The sequence below is a fragment of the Emys orbicularis genome, chromosome 4 (genome assembly GCF_028017835.1).
Source record: "Emys orbicularis isolate rEmyOrb1 chromosome 4, rEmyOrb1.hap1, whole genome shotgun sequence".
Classification (NCBI taxonomy): Eukaryota; Metazoa; Chordata; order Testudines; family Emydidae; genus Emys; species Emys orbicularis.
This window is the reverse complement of record NC_088686.1, coordinates 146,772,067-146,794,194: the sequence shown is the minus strand read 5'-3', so window position 1 is coordinate 146,794,194 and position 22,128 is coordinate 146,772,067. Positions and strand designations below refer to the sequence as shown.

Sequence of the window (22,128 nt, the reverse complement as noted above, 5' to 3'; positions counted from 1 at the left end):
GTCGACGCCGGTACTCCAGCTCGGCGAGAGGAGTACGCGGCATCGACGGGGGAGCCTGCCTGCAGCGTCTGGACCCGCGGTAAGTTCGGACTAAGGTACTTCGAATTCAGCTACGTTATTAACGTAGCTGAATTTGCGTACCTTAGTCCGAAGTGGGGGGGTAGTGTGGACCAGGCCAAAGACACAACCTGGCAGTGCCCACTTCCAAATGCTACGATATAGTTAAGAGCTATTGTGAATGTGATGCACGAGGATCGAGTGCCATCTAGTGCTGAGCTGGAAGAACTCCAGCCGCTGGTGGTTTCTGAATGATCAGCGTTTAAACGGGATGTTCTCACTTTCTAGGGTGCAATTGCAACGGTCACTCGGAGACGTGCCATTTTGACCCAGCTGTGTACCAAGCCAGCGGTGGCGTGAGTGGAGGTGTGTGCGACGACTGTCAGCACAACACAGTGGGGAGGAACTGTGAACGCTGCAAGGCCTACTTTTTCCGGAACCAGCGACAAGATGTCACCCATCCAGAAGCCTGTCTGCGTAAGTGGCATTCCCTGGGTGCTGGCCATCTCCTTGGGAGACCTGCCCCTTCCACTCCCAGCGACTTCTCTGTGGTCTCCTTGTTGCTGTTGTTTATGTAAGGTGTGTGTTTTTCAGCTTGCGAGTGTGACCCGGACGGCACGGTGCCTGGGTCCAGCTGTGACCCTCTGAACGGACGCTGCGTTTGCAAGGAGAACGTGCAAGGGGACCGCTGCCATCTCTGCAAGCCCGGATTCACCCAGCTCACCAATGCCAACCCCCTGGGATGCCACAGTGAGTGAGCACAGAAACTACTGCCACTTTCTGGAAGATGCTTTAGTCAGACACATGTTACTGGGCTGAATATAGGGGCAACAGGGAATTCTCTGGCCTGGGTTATGCAGGAGGACAGACTATGTGATCAAAGGGTCCTTTCTGGCCTTGAAACGAATGAATCTAGGAAAGCAGATGCACACATTGGCTTTAGGAGAAGGTGGGTTTTTAAGGTGGTGGGGGAACATACTTGTCTGGGTAAATTCAGAATCACTCTGAGCTTTCTGTCAGTGCTTGAACCTGGAGCGGAGGCCTCTTCATGGTGCGTCCCGGCTGCCTGGTTCCAGGGGCACAAGAGAAAGGTGGCTCCAACCCAGCCCTTTTACGTGGCTTCCCAGAGAGCTTTGAATGGGATCTGCTTCCAGGCCAGCCTCGGTGTGGGGCTTGCAGAACAAAACCCCGGCCAGCGAAGGTTTTCGAAACCCAGCCCTGCAGTGGCTGTGTCCTGGTCTTGAGGAAGAGAACTGGTTTTCAGCTTGGCAACAAGCAGGGCCCTCTGGGACCTGATGAGAAAACCTGTTCTGCTGAGCATCGCCGGCTGGTGGTTCGGAGCGTGGGGGGTGTCATGCACTCACACCCTTGGGTGCTCATTTGAACAGAGCCAGGACCTCCAGATCTACATTCGCCCAGGGCTAGTCATGTGCATCTCACACTGGATTCTGCAAATGCCTCAGAAGCTGCTCAAGACAGTGCAGTGCTGGGGTGAGGCGGCATCTGTGCTACAGCAGGTGGCAGTGTGGGCTCAGGTTCAGTCATTGGCATGGGGAACAAGATCAGCAAAAGGCTGGATGGAATTATCTCCATCATGCACTAGATAGGGCTGAGGAGGGGAGAACAGAGACCCCAGGGTCATAGAGACTTTGGAGTCATAACCTCAATGTCATAGTGCATTGTCTGACTGGACACTACTGTATTAAACCAGATAAGTAGCACTGATGTCACCAGGCTCTGGCACGGGGAGGTGGTATAGAAGCTGCTTCCTTTTGTCTCTGAATATTGGGGGAAAGGCCTGCAGAGACCTTGTCCCTGTGCTGCCATCCTGTGGACCCCTGAACTAACCCCCCTCTTGCACCCTTCCTGCATGCTCATTGCCCCTTTAAAGCAGACATCCCTTCAGGAATCTGGCCCCCCCCAAGCAGCCTGACTATCCCCCCGGCCTTGGAGTGGTCATCGCCCGGTTCTAATGACAGCACTGGCTGAACAAGCCTCCTTGCCTTTCAGAATGTGCCTGCAACATCCTGGGGACACGCCAGGACGCACCCTGCGACGACGAAACAGGGAGGTGCTTCTGCCTGCCCAACGTGGTGGGAGCCAATTGCGATCAGTGCTCTGCCAATCACTGGAAGATCGCCAGCGGCCAAGGCTGTCAGCCGTGCAACTGCGACCCTCGCAACGCCTTCAGCCCCCAGTGTAACCAGGTACGGACCCCAGATTTCAGCCTAGGGAGCTAGCTTGGCAGCAGTAGCGTGGGAATCCTGGGCGTGGACAGGCATTGTGCTACCGGGTCATTGTATCGCATGTCACGCTGCCGGGGAGCACTTTGCCCTCCATCTGCCCCTTCGGTAGCTGCTAAAGCCCCGTGTCAGACTGCATCTAGACCAGTAGTGACCATGGCTGTGTAACAGCACTATTAGCTTGGTGCCGTGGGTGGGATGATGGGTCAGGATACTAGGTTAGCACTTGAAAAACCTGGGTTCAGTTCTCTGATGTGCCACCGATATCCTTTGTGTCCTTGGGCAAGTCACTTAGTCTCTCTGTGCTGCGGTTCTCCATAAGGATTACAGCCCTCATCGAGGTGTTGTGAGGATGAATACATTAACAGTTGTGAGGCACTCCAATATTGCAGTAATGGGGACCATATAAATTCCACAGATAGACAAGTGGGGGGCAATAGTATTAATTAGAACTGGCTGAAATTTTATGAATTTCAAAATGTTGATGAACTTTCTATGGAAAAAAAAATTAGGAAAAAAATTCAGCACATCTTTTTGCAGTTTCCTCTCTTTCCCCACGGTTTTTCAGTCAATTCTAAAAATAATCCTGTTAATGCTGCTGGCACTGCTCTTGGCTTGAATGGATCTTTCTGAGAAGGGAACTGGGCTGGCTGGTTTATTAGAACAGCTGAGGATGTCACAAGCAGCAGCACAAGCCAGGGCCCCTGCTGTGTGCCGTGGTGACATGGTATTGTGCCACCAAGTGATCACAGAGTTGAGACCGCTTATTAGATGGTCTCATCTTGCTGCTTTTCTATGGAACCTGCCTCTCCCCTTAAGGAAAGGGCTGCATCACATGTCCCTAAAGCACCTGGCAATTGTCTGTAGTCCATCATGCCCTTCATACAGTGCAGAAAGACAAACCAGTAATTACAAAGGCAAGGCTAAGCCATTTTAAAGGTCTGCTATTTAGCAAAGAAATCCTAATAGGAGCTCTTAAGATGTGGGAGAAGGAGAAGGGGGACTAATTATCCTAATTAATCAGTGAGAGGAGAACAAGGAAAATTCAGGTTATGTATTAGGAAAAATATGCCAGTTCTAACAATTGGAGATGGATCCTAAAATCGAACAACTGGGGCCAAGCTTTGTGAGGATTCAGAATTCGAACCCAGATCCAGTTTTTGTGGTTGATTCCTCTATCCTACATAAAACGAAAACCTGAGGTCTGAACATCTCGAACATGGGGCTGTTTGAAATCTGGAATCAACGTTATTTGTTTATTATTTGTGTTGTAGACATACCTAGGGGCTAGCTCAGACTGGTGTCTCGTTGCGCTAGGAGCTGCACAGACATGTAATAAGACATAGTCCCTGCCTGGAAGAGCTTACAGTCAAAACAGAGGATACTGACAAAGGGATGATTATTATCCCCATTTTACAGATGGGGAACTGAGGCACAGGGAGGCTAAGTGACTTGTGCAGGGGTCACAGCAAGTCTGTGGCAGAGCAGGGATTTGAGCCCAAGTCTCGAGTCACAATCCAATCTCAGCCCCAGGTTGTATTTTTGCATTATAGCCGTCCTGAGAATTGGGTGTCAGTTGATTCTTTTCCCCTGTAAAGGAAAGAGGGTCTTCCTCACCAAGGACTGTATATTGGAGTTTTCCTTTGGGATGGCTCATTGCAGACTGAGCTTAGCACTTGTATGGGGCAGGATAAGGGGCAGCATGATCCTGCAAAATCATCTGCTTTTAAAGCAGAGCAGGCAGGTATTTTGCCCTTAATTATAGTCCCTTTGTTGGGAGAGTGGAACAGGCAATGAATTCAGTAACAGACATTGGCTGCAGAGGACTGCCAGCTGATACAAGCATTGGAAAGGGGCCTTGTTGAGTTGGGCATGCACGGTGGAGACTGAGGGGAATGAAATTCAGTGTTCATGCATTCCCCTGGGCACTGCAGGGGTCTGAGGTTCTGAGGGTGATTCAGAGACTGAGTGGGCCCCTAGAATGGTTCAAGCTGCGGTCACCAGTCAGAGCAGTGTGGGGACAGGTGTCTAAGGACTCACATCTCCCTCCTTAAAGTCAGCTGATGATCTCTCCCCAATCTCCACCCCCCCCACATACTGTCAATGTGAGATATGGTAATATCCCTGCATTTGCATTGTCTACAGTCTGTAAGATCAGCATCTTCCGATGGCAGAAACATCAAATCCTGTGCTACATTCTTTGTTTCTCGCCCTTGGCCTAGTAAAGATTCTGAGCCGATGAGTCAGAGCAGAAGGGCTTGGATAATGGAGAGAGAGCTCTTTGGTCTCCATGGTGCAGGAGACGCAGAGGGGAGGAGAACTCTCATCACAGCTAGCATGGGACTCGGGCCAACGTTTTCAAACATTGGGGATGTGGGTTGTCAAAAGCGCTCGAGCCAACAGGGGCTGCAAGGATTCAGGCCTCTTAAGGTGTCTCTGAGCTGGGAGCATGATTCCCAACCCCAGGAGACATACTCCCACTAGCTTGATGAGACTTTCTCCCCCAGGAAAGCATGGGATTGCCATTGCCGGGGACTCTGTACACTAGTCCTGCTACCAAGGGGACATTGCTAACAGGGGATGTGATTTGCTGGTTCAAGAACAAGCGAGGGAGGGCTTTCCCCCGTCTCCCTACAGACATTCTTCAAAGCTGTTTCCCCATTGATGTGCCTCTCTTGGTGCAGTTCACAGGGCAGTGTCAGTGCCGGGAAGGCTTCGCGGGGCGTACCTGCTCTGCTGCCCAGCTGCGGGTTTGTCCAGATGGGTCCTACGGTGACGTCAGGACAGGATGCAGAGGTCTGTACAATCGGTTTTTATCACTGTTTTTCAGCACCAGGGAATTGTTGTTTCTAAAAATATCTCCTGGCCCTTGTCCTGCCACTTCAAAACCTCGCTGCTTTAGGTAGACGAGACCATTCCCCTTTGGAACAGCCCCCCTGTGTCTCTCTGTTCCTCTTCCCATCCCTCCGTGTGCCTAGTACTGCCTCCTACTGGGTCCTTTCCTGCCACCCTCCGTGCAAGAGCCTTCCCCTCTGCATCCTGGATAAGGTGCGAGATGTTGGGGCTCACCACTCTAATTCCTTTCCACAGAGGGTCCATGCAGGGGAAGCGGGATTCAATGGGGATCTGATTTAGCAGCACTGCTTTGCCTGTCACAGGCTTTCACCTCCCCCTCTCCACCCAACAGAGTGTGACTGCAATTTCCAGGGCACGGAGGGGATGGGATGTGACAAGACCACAGGCAGCTGTCTCTGCCGCCCTGGCTTTACCGGGCCTCGCTGCGACCAGTGCCAGCGGGGTTACTGCAGCAACTACCCCCACTGTGAGACGTGCCACCCCTGCTTCCAGACCTACGATAGCGACATTCGCCGGTTCGGCCTGCGCCAAGCCAGCCTGAGAAACTCCACCTCACGACTGCAGCTGGGTACGGGGGGTGCTGGCTTCAGCACCCGCATCTTGGAAGCGGAAGGCAATGTTCAACAGATCCAGGGGATCCTCGGCAACCCACTAGTGACAGAGCAGGGCCTGGGTCAGGTGTCCAGCATGCTCACAGCAATCAGGTAAAGGACTCCTCCTCACTTGTACAGATGATCCATTCCCAGTGCCAAGAACCCCATACCGGCCTCTAGCACTTGAACCAAAGGAAGAACTCCCTGGGCTGGCTGCAGTAGTAGGCTCTTATCCTGTGTGGACCTAATACTAGAGAGGGGCTCAACATACTGACTTAGCACGCTACACATTTAATCACACTAATATTTTTGCCTGTTCTTCAGTTTAAAATAGGTCTGCTTGGCTCAGTGATCGCACAATGTGGAGGTCCTGCCATATGTGCTCATCCTGCCAACCTATCTGTCCTAATCCACAGACGGGGTAGAACCGACTGTGAGCCCCTCACTGCCATTGTTTGCACAGGTCGTCCTAGTGAAGTTATCGCCCCAGATGATTAGACAGACAGATAAGGCAGAGAGGCAGTGCTGGCCTTGGATTGAGGATGCATTCCTGGCTCTGCCACCAATCTCCTCTGTGATCGGGAGAAATCCCTTCCCCTGCCTAAGCTTCTGTTTCCCCTAACACCTTTTGTCCGGTATCTATTCGGATGCTAAAGTTTTGGGGTAGGAACTCTCAGCTCTCTCTTGCTATGTGTGTTCCATGTCTAGCACAATGGGGCCCTGATCTCAGCTGGGCTCTCTACACGTAATACATGTGAGACAGACAGACGGTGCTCTCTAATATGGTTCATTTTATTTTCTCCTTTCTCAATTTCAGACAGCAGGTCCAGGGCATAAATCCCAACCTACCCTTTGTGATTGACACCTTCTCTCTAGCCAATGATCTCGAAGCCCTGGACAAAAGCCTGCTTTTCATTAACGGGCAGTACCAGATTAAGAAGACCCAGTTTGAAGACAGCCGCCGCACAGACCTTTCAGGTAGGCAGTTTTGGCTCAATGCAGTTGTACTCGACCATCCGTGGTGACTGCAATTCTGGCTAATTTTCCACCAGTCGGATGGGTGAGGAGCATCTCTGTGTCAATGGGCAATTTAGGATCAGCAAATAGTTATGCAGGTTAGAGGTGCTCTTTCCACCAAACATCTAAGCTTTCATCAGCAATTTTGCACCTACAGCTGGTAGAATTTGTCTCCAAAGCTTAGGCATCAGAAGGTCAGCCACAGGCAGTGTTGCTACTAGTATCCCAGCAGTCCAGCTGATTTCCCTCCCAGACATCACAAACTTTCTTCTGGATGTTACAGAAGCACCTCTCCTCCTAAAACACAGCCTGAGTTTAATTAAAAAAGGGAAATAAAAGCCCCTTGGAGAATCTGTCACCAGGACTAGAAGGGAGCTGAACGAATTAAGCTTTTGCACAGATGGAAGAGGTGATGGGGTAGAAGAGAGAGCCAAATGGTTGTCAGACACTGTTGGGAAGAGCTAATTAAGCCTTGTGATGATGATATTGGTGGATTGCCTTCACATCCCTGCTATAGCTAGTTCCCTAAAGGTTTCTTATTGTTTTCTGCTTTCCCTCATTGACTCATTGCACATTGTACTTCTGTTCGGCTTTGCTGGCAAAGCCCTGATCTGAAGCGCTGGAGAACGACCTCTGAGGCTTATGGTAGATTCCGTCTTTCTTCTGTGCAGTTCCATCTGCTTCTCTCTGATTGCTCCCATTGAGGGCTGGGTGTGCATGTCTGTTGAGCAGTAGAGAGGAAGCAGGACTCCCTTGCCGTGATTCCAAAGGGGTCCTCCATTCAGCAAGCCAGCTGGGCGGATTGGTGGGGTCGGATGGAGAACCTGAGAATCTTAGTAGCTTCAGCAGGAAACCACAAAAGCCTGGCGGTTTGTAGTGAGCTTCCTGGCGGTTTGTAGTGAGATTCCCTTTGAGATGTTGGGTTCAGCTGAAAACTAGAATCCCACCCAGAATCCTCTGCATTTTTCAACCCAAGGTTTTACCAGCGGTTTGTTTTACTTTAAAGTGAGTTCACTCTTTCATTGCCCTGTAGGGGTCACTCCTCTCCTTCCATCTGTGGGTCCACACCCTTGGTCCCCCTATGGCCACTTTCAACTGCTCCACTCCAGCAAAGGAGAATAACCACAGAGGGGTACGAAGTTCCTGCAGCCACGCCTGTGCCACCCCCTCCTCTGGCTCCCAGTGGAGGGTTTCTGGCTAGGGGAACGTGAGAATGGCCAGGGAATCACGTGATCCCATGCTATCAGGACAGTCCCTCTTAGATGGATGTGAGATAGAGCAGCCCCCCCATGGACTACTCCAGGCCCTGTCGGTCTCCAGGATTGGCGTGGGAAAGCCATAGACGTGCCATAAAGCCGCTGCTCCTGGGCTGCACTGAGGGTGGCTGGAATGCAGCCCAGGATCGGGACCTGTCTGTATTTTGTTCTGGTTTTGTTTACAACCATTAGCTCAAAGACAGACTTAGACACACAAGGGAGGCTGCAGTTCACAGTGAAGCAATCAATGAAAGGACCGTTAATCGCTATCCTTGTGACTAACCACTCGCGCAGCTTCCTCCCCCTTCCCCACCACACATTCTCCAGCAGGCTAAAATCAATCCCATGGTTTAGGTTGCACTGCTGCATGGATGAGTCATGAAGCCATTCACGTTGCACATGGTTTTATTCCTGCAGGAGCCTTCAAGACTGTCAGCTCTGCCTACCAGAGCTCCACCAACGCCAGCTACCGCATAACGGGCACTTCCAGCCTTCTGACTCGATCCAGGGAGAACCGGAGAACGACTGAGGGGCTGGAAAGCAGCTTTACAGACCACACCTCCAGGCTGGAGGCCCTCCAGGCCGAGATGGCCTCCTCCCCCAACTTGACGCCAACTATAAATAAGGTGAAGCAGACATGGATCCTGTCGCAGGCTGAAATGAGGTGGTCAAAGCATCTCTGACGAAGTATACGTCTACCTGCGGCCAGAGGTGTGACGGCAGCACATGGGTACAAACAGGGCTGGGTTTGATCTCGTTAGCTTGAGCACCTATCACACAGGCTGTTCAAGCCCACCCAGGACCCTAGGTATATATGTAAGTGGCTAGTCGTGATGCCACAACTTAGGCCTGGTCCACACTACCCCCCCACTTCGGACTAAGGTACGCAAATTCAGCTAAGTTAATAACGTAGCTGAATTCAAAGTACCTTAGTCCGAACTTACCGCGGGTCCAGACGCTGCAGGCAGGCTCCCCCGTCGATGCCGCGTACTCCTCTCGCCGAGCTGGAGTACCGGCGTCGACGGCGAGCACTTCCGGGATCGATTTATCGAGTCTAGACAAGACGCGATAAATCGATCCCAGAACATCGATTGCCTGCCGCCGGACCCGGAGGTAAGTGTAGACGTACCCCAAGTTGCTGTTGGTATTTGAGCTAGCTAGATCAAAGCTAGCTTGAGCCCGTCTACACGTGCTGTGCTCGCACCTCTGCTTGCAGTGCAGGCCTATGTTTTGTCTAAGAGACACTCTCATTTTTAAGACCCGGCTGCAGTGCACAGAGGGTAGAGGTCCCAGCCTGCACTACTCCACCTTGGCCCAAGCAGCCTAGCATGGTATGCTGGGATCTCTAGCATCCACAGGATGCATCACTGCTCTGTTTTATGTACCGAAGGGGTGTGGTCCTGGGGCTCTTGGCAGGTGCTATTCAGCTGAGCCAAGCTTGAGCATTGCTTCTCTGGTAACAGCAGATACCAAGGCACTGGATGGTCTCCCCACCAGTGAAACTTTTCCTCAGCGGTTCTCACTGCATTATGTCTCCAAGAGCTGTCTGATTTCTGGTCAAGGTCTCCTTTTCTTTTTCCTACCTACGCTGCTCTGCTATTGCCATGGAGACACATTTCAGCGTCTCCTGATGTATGTTGCTGTGGAGACCATCACCCATTCATCTCGCTGCTTTTCACAGCATCAGAGCCACCCCCAGGTGAAATATCCCTGCCTGTGACAGGAAGGGGGTAAATGCCAGTCCCTGCACCAGTTCTGAACCCTCCCAGGCTGCTCCTCTTGGCCTCCTCACTGAATAGACCCCAGTGATAATGTTAGAAGGCGACGTGCAATCCCAAACCTTTGCCATTCATGCAGAAGTACCGCTTAGGACTTCTCAGCCTATAACCATCTATACAAGCAAACCCTGTGGGTTGCAGGGTATTCGTGGGCATCACATATAACTTGGAGACCAGGCGTGCCCTGGCCCTTTGAAGCGTATTAGCTTATTTCTAGACACCCTTGTGTGTTGTATGGAGCTTCTTCTGTTGCCCACAGATCTGATAACTGGAGCACAGAAATCTATACCATTTTTTCCTTGCCACTGACAGCTGCCAAATAGTGAGTGCATACCTGCCTCCAAAAATATCTACTCCATCTACTGTATCCAGGTATGCTCACCCTGAGTTACATACAGCTATCTGTGCATACCCTCCACTGCTCTGTATAAACTCTTCCCCACAGAATGTGTTTGCTCTGTATTGCAAGACATACCTTTCACTACGCTCCATGAACTGTTCTTGTGTGCATCTTCTGTTACACTCCTGCACTACGCTCATATGTAGCCACGCCTGCATGCACTTTCCTCTAAGCCCATGCTGAATGCTACACCAGAAATAGTCCTAAAAGAATTGTGCACCCGTGGATATGCAAATACACCTGTTCTCTTGTGTCTGTGTTGGAAAGTTCATCTCCGCTATGGTCTTTGTGCCATTGATGGTGAAGTAGCACCAATACCATCAGAGCTTTCTCACCAGCATGCAGCTTCTCTCTGTGTTTAGATTTGCAGTGGTGTCAGATCCAAGGCCTGTACCCCTGGGCACTGTGATGGGGAGCTGTGTCTGCAGGACAGCACAATGGAGTGTGGAACAGGCCTCAGCTGCAGAGGGATCATTCCGCTGTCATGGGGCGCAATCAGAACTGCTGAGAAGAGCACCAGAGAGCTCCATGGCTTAAACACTCAGCTCCAGCAGACCATGCAGATGGTAGGTACAGGGAATGAGGAGCTCAGGGGTGTCTGCTTCCACAGGTAACGGCAAGGAGGGGCTGATTAGCGTACACACTGTGCGTTCACCTGCTCCCATGGTACATTGCAATGGAGGTGTCACCTTCATTAAGCAGAGAGGGGGATGGCCGGCATATTTACCCTGGCAGGGCTAGGGAGAGCTCAAATAACTCACCTCAAACTTCACCTAAACCTGAATTTCCTGGGTGGCTTGGAAATGTCAGTAGAACTTCTTTAAAAAAAAATGGTCGTTTTTGTGCTTGACTCGCATGTCCTGGCTCCCTCTGAGAGTGGAAGCCAAAGGTCTGAAATACCCAGGGAACAGCTCTTCTCCAGGTGTTTCCAGCACTCGGGGAAGGTCACCAGGGAGCTTGTTCTCACTGCATTTCCAGGGCAGCAATGCTAGATGGAGTGGGGGTTTGGAAAGCTTAAACTTTTCAAGCCTTTTGATGCTGCTCTGATGCTACAGTTTCTCTGCACAATCATTCGTTAGGACCCAGCATATACACGTTAGCCATGTTAGTCCCTTCCTACAGACTGTCATTTGAGTATCTCAGAGCACTTTGCACATGCTAAGGGCAGAATTTTCCAAGGAGACTAGTGACTTAGAAGCCCAAGTCCCATTGAAAGTCTGTTTTGAAAATCCTATCTTAAATCTTTGTCCCTCAAGCCTCTCCTCCCATCTGTTGACAATGGAGCAACCGAGGCACAGAGCGGTGAAGTGACTTGCCCAAGGTCACCCAGGGAGTTGGTTGCAGAGCCTGGACAGGGCTGGTGAGCGTTCTAGGCTGTCTTGTGTCAAGCAGAAACTGACTTTACCGGGGGCACTGTTGTTGGCAGATCGGGGCAGCAGAAACAGCTGCAAACCAAATCCAAAGCAATGCACAACGTCTCGGGGACCAAGTGAGTGTAACCAGGACCCAGATAGAAGGAGACGTCCGACGCATCCAGCAATTCATCCAGCAAGTCCGCAACTTCCTGTCAGGTAAATCTAACCGTCTCCATGCATGCGAGGGCAGGACACTGAGGGGAAAGCTCTAAGGGACTCTTTAACTAAGCCCACAGCATGCCCATGCGTGTCCCTTTGTGGATGGAAAACCTTAGCCACAAGAAAAAGGAGGGGTGAGAACAGGTCATGGAATCACTCCCCCAACCTGACTTACACCTATTCACCTGGACAAGGGCTTGTTGGCTGGTTACACTGGATGTGCCAGTTCTGTGTACAGTTAAAGAAGCCATTGAAGATCTGGCCTTGTGCTCTCTGCGTAGTCTTTAAATCTCATGAGAGGATTTCTTGGTTGCATTGAGAAATGGAATCCTGGCAAAAGAGTTACATAATCACTGGGCCATTGGGATCCCCACCAGCTCTAGCTCCCTAGATGTGTTTTCTGAAGAGCAGGGGAAATAAAATAACCACAGCAGTGTGAAACCCAGGGGTTTGTCTCCCGGTACAAATATTTGCTTTGGTTTTGATCCATGTACGTTGAACGCCTCCAAGGTTTGCTTTGTATTTAGAGCTCAAATGAAGCCCAAAACTCAGTTAAAATGGCTCAGTTTCACCTAATTCGTGTTGCAAGGAAACAATAAATTGGCCTCAGATTTACTGGAAAAAAGGCCCAGGAGCTTTCAAAAGGTTTGCAAATATTTGAGTTGCAGTCCGAGTTTCAATGAGACCTGAGAACAAGCAAGTTCTGATTGGTGTTGGGCCTTTTTGTGAACAGTTCTCTTAGTTCTAATAATATCTTGCAATTCCCAATATCATCCTTGCATCAGTTCACACTGCACTGTCTAGGGAACCAGATGTGGTTAATATTCTTACTCTAACACTGTTAAACTGATACAACCATTTTTAAAGGGAGTGCTGCTTTTGCTTTGCCTAAGAGTGTAAATGTCACTAATGCACCTTGAGCCCCGGACAGCAGACTTGCATTCAAAAATGGACTAACTTTGATATAAGTTGAATGTAGTCAGCTCTGGTATTTGACTATATCTAGATAGGTTTGAGCCTTCAGCACCTGAAACTTAAATTAGTTCTCCCCTGGGGAGTAGAAGTACAGTTTGACCATGACCAACATCTTCAGAGTCAAGCTTTGATTGTACCATTCACACAGAACTAGATTAACTACTGGTGGTGTAACCCTGGTGACCTCCACAGAGTTACACCAGGGACAGATTTAGCCCATTGCCTTAATGGCCTTCAAATGCCATCTGTGAAGTTACCATAAGTGGCTGTAGGGAGGGCAGAAATTGCTAGACCTCGGCCTTCTGTACTGTAGAACTTAATGAGAAATCTGGCCATGCTTCCTGCAGCTGTTCAGGAATCACTCTCCTTTTCCAAATTGGAAAAAAACAGTTAAAAACAAATCAACTAAATTTAGCAGAGGTGAAAAGTGCTGGATTGGCAGCCCCGGGGCACCAAGAACTCCATCTGCAGAGTAGGTACAGTACAGCGGCAGCAGGGAGACACTTCCTCACATGCCTTCCACTACCATTGTACCGCTATCCTAGCATCTGAGAGCAGAGTACGTTCTCCTTCGCCTCGATGCTGAGACAGCCTTTGAGGACCCTCAATTAGCATCAGTTATGATGGTGGCTTTTGCTCAGCACTCAGACCTACACCAGCTTTCCAGCAGCACTTGCTGACCTGAAATAAACTCAAGCAAATCTTCTATGGTGCAGATTATTAACCAGGCGAAAGAAGTTATTGTGCCCAACAACCAGTGAGATGACCTATAATTTATAAGCGGATTTTAATAACGGATCAACCTCATGAGTATTATCTGAATAAGAAAATCAGGTCATTCAGCACTGTCTGGTATTACAGAGATTACCAAGCCCCAGCTAATCACTAACCTAACGTCCTTTGGGATGTGCACATCTCTTCTCTCTCAGATCTGTTACCTCCAGTGGTGATCTAGGAGAAGGCTTGTCCTGGAATACATGTGCTACTCAGTCTGTTGCTAGTGTCAGACTGTGCTCCACATTTAGCCTCACAGCTTTCTTTGTCAAATCAAAGGTATTGTCATAGTACTCTGGCTGGAAGCTTGGCTGAAGTGTTTGGCAGTGTCCTCAGTTAAATCTCAACCAGTTCTTATTTTATTCCAGGCAATGGGTCAAGTTTATGCCTAGTGTTAGCTGGTGCAGCGACCTACACTGACTTGTGCAAAGCCGAATCTGGCCCATTGTCTCTCTGCTCAACTGATCGGACTCCCCTGAGCTCAGAGGGTTCAGTTGTCAAAGAATCACCTCCTGGATTTTCTCACACAGTTGAAACCCTGCCTGCGTGGTAGGAACCACAAAGACTGACTTACAGCTGGGACACACAGAACATCTTATCTGCGTAGCGAGTGGCTCTGGCAGAAGTACTGCTTAGGGTCCCTTAGGAGGGACTGTAAAATGGGGGATACACTAATGGACTAAGTTAGCGGTAATCTGGCCGCCTGTTGGCAGACACACACAACTCCTTGAATGAGGAGGTAGCGGGAGCTAGGAATTCATAACCCCTGAACCTGGTGTTTACAGTCGCCTGCTGCATTGCCTACCCCCTGGAATTCTGGCTCCCCGTACTGTGCTCCCAGACCTGCCCGCACTCTATTCTTGCAGCTCTTCCTGACTTTTTTTTTGGTTTGTAAACTCTCTAGACCCAGCCACTGACCCTGCTACCATCCAGGAGGTCAGCGACTACGTGCTCTCACTCCGCCTCCCAACTGACACTGCTGCAGTCCTGAGGAAAATGACTGAGATCCGAAACCTGGCTGCTAAGCTGCAGTGTCCTGAGAGCATCCTCACACAAACTGCTGGTGATATCGCTAAGGCCAAGAGGCTTCAGCAAGAGGCTGAACAGGCAAGGTAAGCTGGGCTTTAAGCTAATGGGATGAGAGTCTATGGGCCTGACCCAGAGTCCATGGAAATGGATGGAAGTGGCCCTATATTTGCATTCCTCAAGTCCCTCCAGAAGAGAGAGACTCCCATTTCAATCCTGCTGCTGCTCACTGTCCACGTGGCCTTCCAGCAACTCCCACTCTCAGGGCAGGTCTTCACTACGGGGGGGGGGTTGATTTAAGATACGCAAATTCAGCTACGCGAATAGCGTAGCTGAATTCGACGTATCAGAGCCGACTTACCCTGCTGTGAGGACGGCGGCAAAATCGACCTCTGCGGCTCCCCGTCGACGGCGCTTACTCCCACCTCTGCTGGTGGAGTAAGAGCGTCAATTCGGAGATCGATTGTCGCGTCCCGACGAGACGCGATAATTCGATCCCCGAGAGATCGATTTCTACCCGCCGATTCAGGCGGGTAGTGTAGACCTAGCCTCAGATTCACCTTCTTTGTGCCTGAGTCACGTTACACAGCATGGTTGGGATAATGCTGCCAGAATTACCGGAACCAAATTTCACCTGACTGCTGGCCAGATCCTTAGCTAGTGTAAATCTAGGGGGGAGGGATAGCTCAGTGGTTTGAGCATTGGCCTGCTAAACCCAGGGTTGTGAGTTCAATCCTTGAGGGGGCCACTTAGGGATCTGGGGCAAAAATCAGTACTTGGTCCTGCTAGTGAAGGCAGGGGGCTGGACTTGATGACCTCTCAAGGTCCCTTCCAGTTCTAGGAGATAGGATATCTCCATTAATTTATTTATTTATTTAATTTAAATCTGCATTGACTTCAGGGGAGCTGTGCTGATTCATATCAGCTGAGATTCTAGCCCCATAGCTTGTGTGTCTGTACAGTATCTAGAGAAATGGGACTCCAGTCTTGACTGGTGCCTCTAGCTGATATCGCAATGTATATAATAAATCCTGCCGCTAATAACAATAGTCTGACATCCCTTCATTATAGATACTGGGGTGGGGAGATCTTTCCCTGACCAATGGGAACCTTTTTTGCTTCTTTTGAGCTCCTATCATGAGAGATGATAGAGCTGAACAGGGATTTCCAGGGACTCAGTAATAGGATCTCCATTATAATCGCACAGTTACTAAGGGAGAGGACAAGAGCATTAAATGGCATATTTACTATCCTGATGGAAGTGGGGAGGCTTGTCCCTTTACAACCACCACCAGAGCGCCCTTGTAGAGCTGCAATGGGTTTATTTTATGACAACTCCGTCGTAGGAATATTCTGGAGAGAAGGTTAATGGGATAAGAGTGTAAACCCATTGAGAGCATCTGACCCCAGCTGAGCACGATGAGTTAGGGGAGTCTGGCTTTGCGTGCAGACATTCCAGGGGAAAGTAAAAAGTCTCACTTCAAACTGGCAGCCGGTGTAATGGACGTAAAACTTTAAGCAACTAATTGGGCACTTTCTTCCCCCTTAAATAATTCATCTTTCCTCACTTTACCAATTATTAGAAGCAGTTGTGCTTCTAAAGGAGGCTTTGGTTTCTTTTCCCATCCTGCCTCCTCGTCCTAGTGGTAGGAAGTACAGCACTGCTTCTCTTCTTAGAAGGCAGCATGGTCAAGTGGTTAAAGCACAGTGGCTTTAGGATTTCTGGCTTCTATTACAAGCTTTTCACATCGTCTCTTTGCAAGATGTTCCACTTGTCCAGCTTATTTCCCCTCTGCCATTTTGTAACTTTTGAGCCCCAAAGCGGTATCTCATACTGTGTTGTCATAATTACAATGATACATTTTTGATTTAATCATGCTTCCCTATTGCATTTTCCCAGGAACCGAGCAAACGCAGTAGAGGGCAACGTGGAAGAAGTGGTGGAGAATTTGAGACAAGCAAACGCAGTGCTCCAGGAAGCCCAGGATGCTATCAGTGGCTCCAGCTATTCCCTTCAGCTTATCCAACTCCGCATTGATGAGGTGAGTGATGTACGCTGCGTTCCTGGCATTGTAACGCTGTGTGGCCTGCACGCTGCTCCTTTGAAACTCTCCTGGAACTCCCTGCAAAGTGCCTTGCCACGGTGGGTAGGTTACTAATCACATCCTTGACCCCCGCCCATTTTCATCCTACCCTGCTGATGCAATGATGCCCCACCATGTAGCAAAGAGGCTGGATCCTAGCAAAATTGGCTTGCTGTAAAAGTCTGACTGTTTTTGTGTTCTCCTTGTGCCCTACCCCATCTGTCTGCTTGTCCACTTGTCGCTCTGTGAGATAGGAACTGTCTTTGTTCTGTCGAGCTGAACAGAGCCTATCATGGTGGGACCCTGGCTGGGGGCTGTACTCACTTCTGAGTCTGTATTACAGACCAATAATAAATCATAAGCGTGCCTGTGAGGATGATATATCATTAATGATGTTCTGGGAGGAGCTTTTCTTTTAAATACCAAACACCTTTGGCTTTTAGATCCAGGCTGTCCTTGGTCCAATGGAGAAGAATATGAGAGACATTACGGATCAGCTGGACAGCTTCACGGAGAGAATCCGCCAATTGCGGCACAAGGCGGAGCAGAATCGGTTGCAGGCCACAGATGCTCAGCAGAGAGCAAAAGAAGCCAGTGAAGAAGCAAGGAGCGCTCAGCAGGTACGGAGGAGGTCTCGTAGGACCCTAGGAATGACTCTGCCCATAATCCTTCACTAGCTTCTTATTCTCATGCAGGAGCAAAGCCACATAAATGCAGAACATATTTGACTGGTGCAGGAAAAGTGAATTACTCTGTTTTTAGGAACATAGGAATTGTCAGACTGGTTCAGACCTAAGCTCCATCTAGTCTACTTATCTCAGCTCTGCCCATGGCCGGCACCCAATGACTTAGAGGAAGGTGTAAGAACCCTGCAGTAGCAGAAGTAGGATAATCTGTCCCCCCATTAGGTCTCATCCTGGTCTAACAATTAGTTTGATTTAAGCCCAGAAGCACGAGGTTGAATATCCTTGCCAAAAATTGTTAGCATTAACGATTGTAACTCTGCATATTCTTGTGATCCATAGACATGTCCAATCCCTTTTTGAATCTAGCTAATTTTGTGGCCTCAATGACTTCCCAAGGCAATGAGTCCCACAATTTCATTACACATGTGAGAAAGAATTTCCTTTCATCAGTTTTGACTGTCCCTTTCTTCTTGTGTTATGAAACAGGGAGAACAGAAGTTCCTGATCTCTCTCTCTCCTCTAAACTATTCATTATTTGATATGCTATTATCTTGTCCCTCTTCTTCATCTCCTTTCTATAGTGAACAATGCCAAGCTTTTCAACCTCTCTTTACATGAGAGATTTCCAGGCCCTCGATTATTCTTATTGCTCTTCTTTGAACACCTATTTCCGCAACATTCTTTTTGAGATGGGGTGGCCAGTACTCTACACGTTAATCCAGATGATGCTGAATTATTGGTTTCTATAAAGGCATTGGAAACCAGTATGTAAATTTATTAGGGTCTTTAATATCTCTATAGTAGTAATAATGGCCATTTATAACACACAGCTCCAATACAGTGTCTAGAGGTCATTCATTACTTGGACCTCATTTATTTGCTTGAATTCACCTGCACTACTCATTCACTTTCCTACAGGGATTTGAACAGGTAAAACAAAAATATGCTGAGCTGAAGAGGCGGATGGGACAGAATTCAAATCTGGGAGCGCAGGGCAGCAGGATCCAAAGTATCGACATGGAGGCAAAAGCGCTCTTTGAAGAAACCTGGGCTATGATGCTCAGGATGGAAAGTAAGTAAATTTGTGCAGGCAATCAGAGCATGATTCCAAGTGGAGAAGAGGGGCTGCTGGCTCTCACTGGTGAGGGAATGGAACCAGAAGAGGAACAGAAGACTGAGAGGGAGTGGTGCTGAATTAGATGGCTGAAGCCCTGTCTATATTAGGTTCCTCATCCCCCTCCCTCTACGTTGATCCAAAGCCCTAGTGTAGGTGTAATCCACTGGTGTAAGAAGGGGCTTGTAAACCAGCTGGGTGAATAACCCCTATGCAAACTCTGTGAGGCCAGGAATGTAATATAATTATGTGAGTACAAATTCCCCTAATCTAGCCAAGCCCTGAATGAGTGATTCTGCTTGTAGATACAAGAAACATCCTCCTAAGTAAAGACCTTGGAGGACAAATGTGTTAGCCACAGAAACCCAGACAACTGGTTAAACTTAGCTCTGAATACAAAGGATTCTGCTTTGTGGTTTTCATGACAAAGGGATTGATTAATGTGCCCACCATTTGTCACATCACTGAACCTCACAGCATTTTGCTCAGCTCCCATTGCTGCTTCTGTTGCTCCTAGATAATTTTGCAGTGCAACATTATGGGGTTGAGTAATAGAAATCTCATGCCATGTTCATCCCTGGCCTCACCAGGATGAATTTGGGCCCTGCTGTGTAATTTCAGTATCTTTCCCCTCCATGCCAGCGGTGTGGGCATTTTGTGAGAGGCATGCATGGGGAACTGAGGTTGAGACTCCACCAAATCCCTTGTGGCCCATGCAGGGATCGGAACTTGCATCTGGAGAGCAAAAGCCAATGTACCAACTCCACTGTGCCACTCAGCCCCCTATGGACTAGCTTCAATAACCTGCTTCTCTATTTCACCTCTTGTATGCTGATGCGCCATGCACTCATTTCCATTTCCAGCGCTCATGTCTAAGGGCCTCATTCAGTATGCTTTGGGTGCCAGCCACGGGGCAGATTAAGTGCCCTGGCCATAAGCTCGAGCCTTTCAAGCTGGTGGAGAATGGCACTGAGCCCAAGTAGTTATCAGGCCAGAGCTTTGGCACCGCTTTCAGTGATAAAGCAGTGGCTCTAGTGAACATCATTTATCAAAGGTGCCTCTCCGTGTCAGGGATTTGATTGGATGCGGCTGCTTATTGTTGGTACCAGGCACTTAATGCTGCTTGTAGATTGCTGAACTCAGCAAGGAGTCTTGATGTTGCTAAATAGGCCTGTGTGCAATTTCCCTTCCAGAACATGAGGTGCATACAATATGGGCTTGTTTCTGCCCAGCCACTGATGTCAGCAATGGAATTTCCATTGACTTCAATGGTCACTATCTGGAGTAGCTTTATTGGAGGGGTGGGGGGCAGGCTTTATTGGAAAGAAACATTGACTGATGTTATGTGGTGCCCTGGACAGTGGAGGAGTGGCTTTATGATGCACTTATTGATTGGGTTTGGGCATGTCCTAGGCAGGGCTAGCATGGTTGGCTGTTCTGTTGGATTCTAATAGTGCTCTCCTGACTTATGGTGAGAGGGTGTAGATTTTCAGAAGGGAGATGAAGGCCTGAGGGCATAATATAATTTTCCTGGACTATCTTCCCCTAACTCCAACTGCCTCTCTCCTTAGCTATAGAAACGGAAATTCAGAAAAGCAACAATGCATTAATCGTCAAGTCAGCCAGCCTCGCAGGCCTGGAGGAGCAGGTGGAAAAGATCAACAGTCATATCCATGAACGAATCGCATACTACACCAGTTGCTAATCAATGAGCCGCTGGGGCGCCATCTCGCCACGTAATTGCATTGTCTGCCTTCTGTTCAAACACTGACTGGGGGACTTAGTCCCATCTCCTGGCTCGTAGAAGTTTCTTGTTCTCAAGATCTTTGTCTTTGCTAAATAGACCTACTGTACCTTTAGAAAATAGCTAGCATGGAGCCAAAAAGAACAAGCTCCCCTAGTAGAGTGACCAGACAGCAAACAGACATCAAATATGAAAAATTTGGACGGGGCGGGAGGGGAGCAAATAGAGCCTATATAAGAAAAAGACCCAAAAATTGGGACTGTCCCTATAAAGTTGGGACATCTGGTCACCCTAGCCCTTAGAGAGAATGAATGTTATGTGGCCTTGCTAAAGCCATGCTGAGTGGCTCTAGGAAAGGGGGAAGATGGATCTAATGTCAGTAACTAATAAAGCCTTTTGGAAGGAGTTATTTCTGCATGAGGTTTGCCAACTTGACAGGGGATGTTTATTCATTTTAGCACCTGGATTTCACCTTTTGAATGAAAACCTCAACTCTGGCCTTTTTTAAAAAAATAACCTTTTCTGGTATATTGCATTTAGTTCTTCAAAGAAAGTCATAAGAGGGGCAGGATGAAGGCCACAGCTAAATATAAGACCATTCCCAGGAGTGGTTAACTGAGGTAAACACTAAGAGCCCTATTTACACAAATGTAAGAGCAGTGGTGCTCTAAAGTAGCGTTAAATACCACCCAGATTGACTTTGTCAGCACCTGCTTATTTTCAAACAATACTTTGCAGACAGAAGAGTGTAGGGAACAACTCTGCGCTGGCAGTGGGAATTTGTCTTGGGAGATTTAAGAGAGCACTTCCACCTCTAACCAATAGTCACTTTACAAAATAAAAGTCAGCTTTATTAAGCACGGTGTTTATTACACAATTACAGACTTGGAAACAGGGACTTCAGACCTCACTTTGATTATCATCAGGCATGTGGAGGATGGTAGCAGACTCTCTCCTTTCACAGCTTAAAAGGAAAACTGCACACCCAAGACAGGCCATTGTTACTGGACGACTTCTTACATCTGAGCTCCAGCCTGTTGAAGTCTTAACAGAGGTATAGACTGTAAAAACTGCTGGGATGCCTGTGACTAAATAAACACGATATGGCTTTGCTTTAAAAGAATTATACTGTGCAGTACATTTGTTACACATTGAACAACTACACAATATATATTAAGAACCAAGATACAGCCTTGTGCAATGATGTATGTGTCATATACATGGAAGGTGCTAGCAGAAGCCTTGTGCCCATACACCTCCCTTCTCTAAAGCAACTGCTCCATGTTCTAGTGAGCCAGATACTCTTCAAGGTTGTTGCTCTGAAGGATTACTTAAGAGTAAAAAGTGTGCAGCTCTCCAACAAATGGCCACTGTCCTTTGAGAAAATGGCTCTCCATCTGCTTCTGCCAGGATTCAGTCTCCTCTCCTCTTGCTTGTGCTATTGCTGTCTGGCTGTGAAGCGCAGAAATGAGTAAATCAGCCCTTCTGGAACAGGAGAGAGTTCAAAGTCACTATTGGAATTGTTTCAGTGGACAGTTCCTCCAGCACACATTGCTTTAACAAACAGCACCAGGGCCATCTTGGTTTCGTTAATCTGTAGTTTATAAAGGATTAATACATTGAAATAGACTCCAACAGGTTGATAACCTTCTACTGATGTGCATAAAGCCACTTATAACACATATGCTCATGTCTGTCATCTATTAACCCTTTATATAAAAATTGGAACCATAATATAAAGCAAGACTGACTTCTCACCATCTACTTGGGAGGAGAACTGAGCTAACATTCTTACCTTTGTTTGGGGAATATTTTCCTTCATGCAATGTCTAATGGTAATACGTCTTAGCGCTTACTTACAGTAGTGCAAATGTCTGCTTAACTAATCCATAATTCATCTCATCTGCAGTCCTGAAAGCCACTTCCGCACTCACACAGACATTCCTAAAGC

The 22,128-nt window shown here is 48.5% G+C and overlaps 1 protein-coding gene across 1 annotated transcript in view; it reads left to right on the top strand.

Moving 5' to 3' along the window:
- The window catches only part of LAMB3 (laminin subunit beta 3), a 46,257-nt gene extending 26,119 nt beyond the window's left edge, over positions 1-20,138 (top strand). The window contains exons 9-22 of the mRNA XM_065403780.1: positions 346-534; positions 652-807; positions 2,068-2,264; positions 4,985-5,096; positions 5,488-5,860; positions 6,567-6,727; positions 8,440-8,648; positions 10,563-10,766; positions 11,627-11,771; positions 14,428-14,635; positions 16,450-16,591; positions 17,077-17,253; positions 18,238-18,391; positions 20,005-20,138. Coding sequence (XP_065259852.1) covers positions 346-534; positions 652-807; positions 2,068-2,264; positions 4,985-5,096; positions 5,488-5,860; positions 6,567-6,727; positions 8,440-8,648; positions 10,563-10,766; positions 11,627-11,771; positions 14,428-14,635; positions 16,450-16,591; positions 17,077-17,253; positions 18,238-18,391; positions 20,005-20,138 — 2,561 coding nt within the window. The remainder of the gene's footprint in view (positions 1-345; positions 535-651; positions 808-2,067; positions 2,265-4,984; positions 5,097-5,487; positions 5,861-6,566; positions 6,728-8,439; positions 8,649-10,562; positions 10,767-11,626; positions 11,772-14,427; positions 14,636-16,449; positions 16,592-17,076; positions 17,254-18,237; positions 18,392-20,004) is intronic.
- The last annotated feature ends 1,990 nt before the right edge of the window (positions 20,139-22,128 follow it).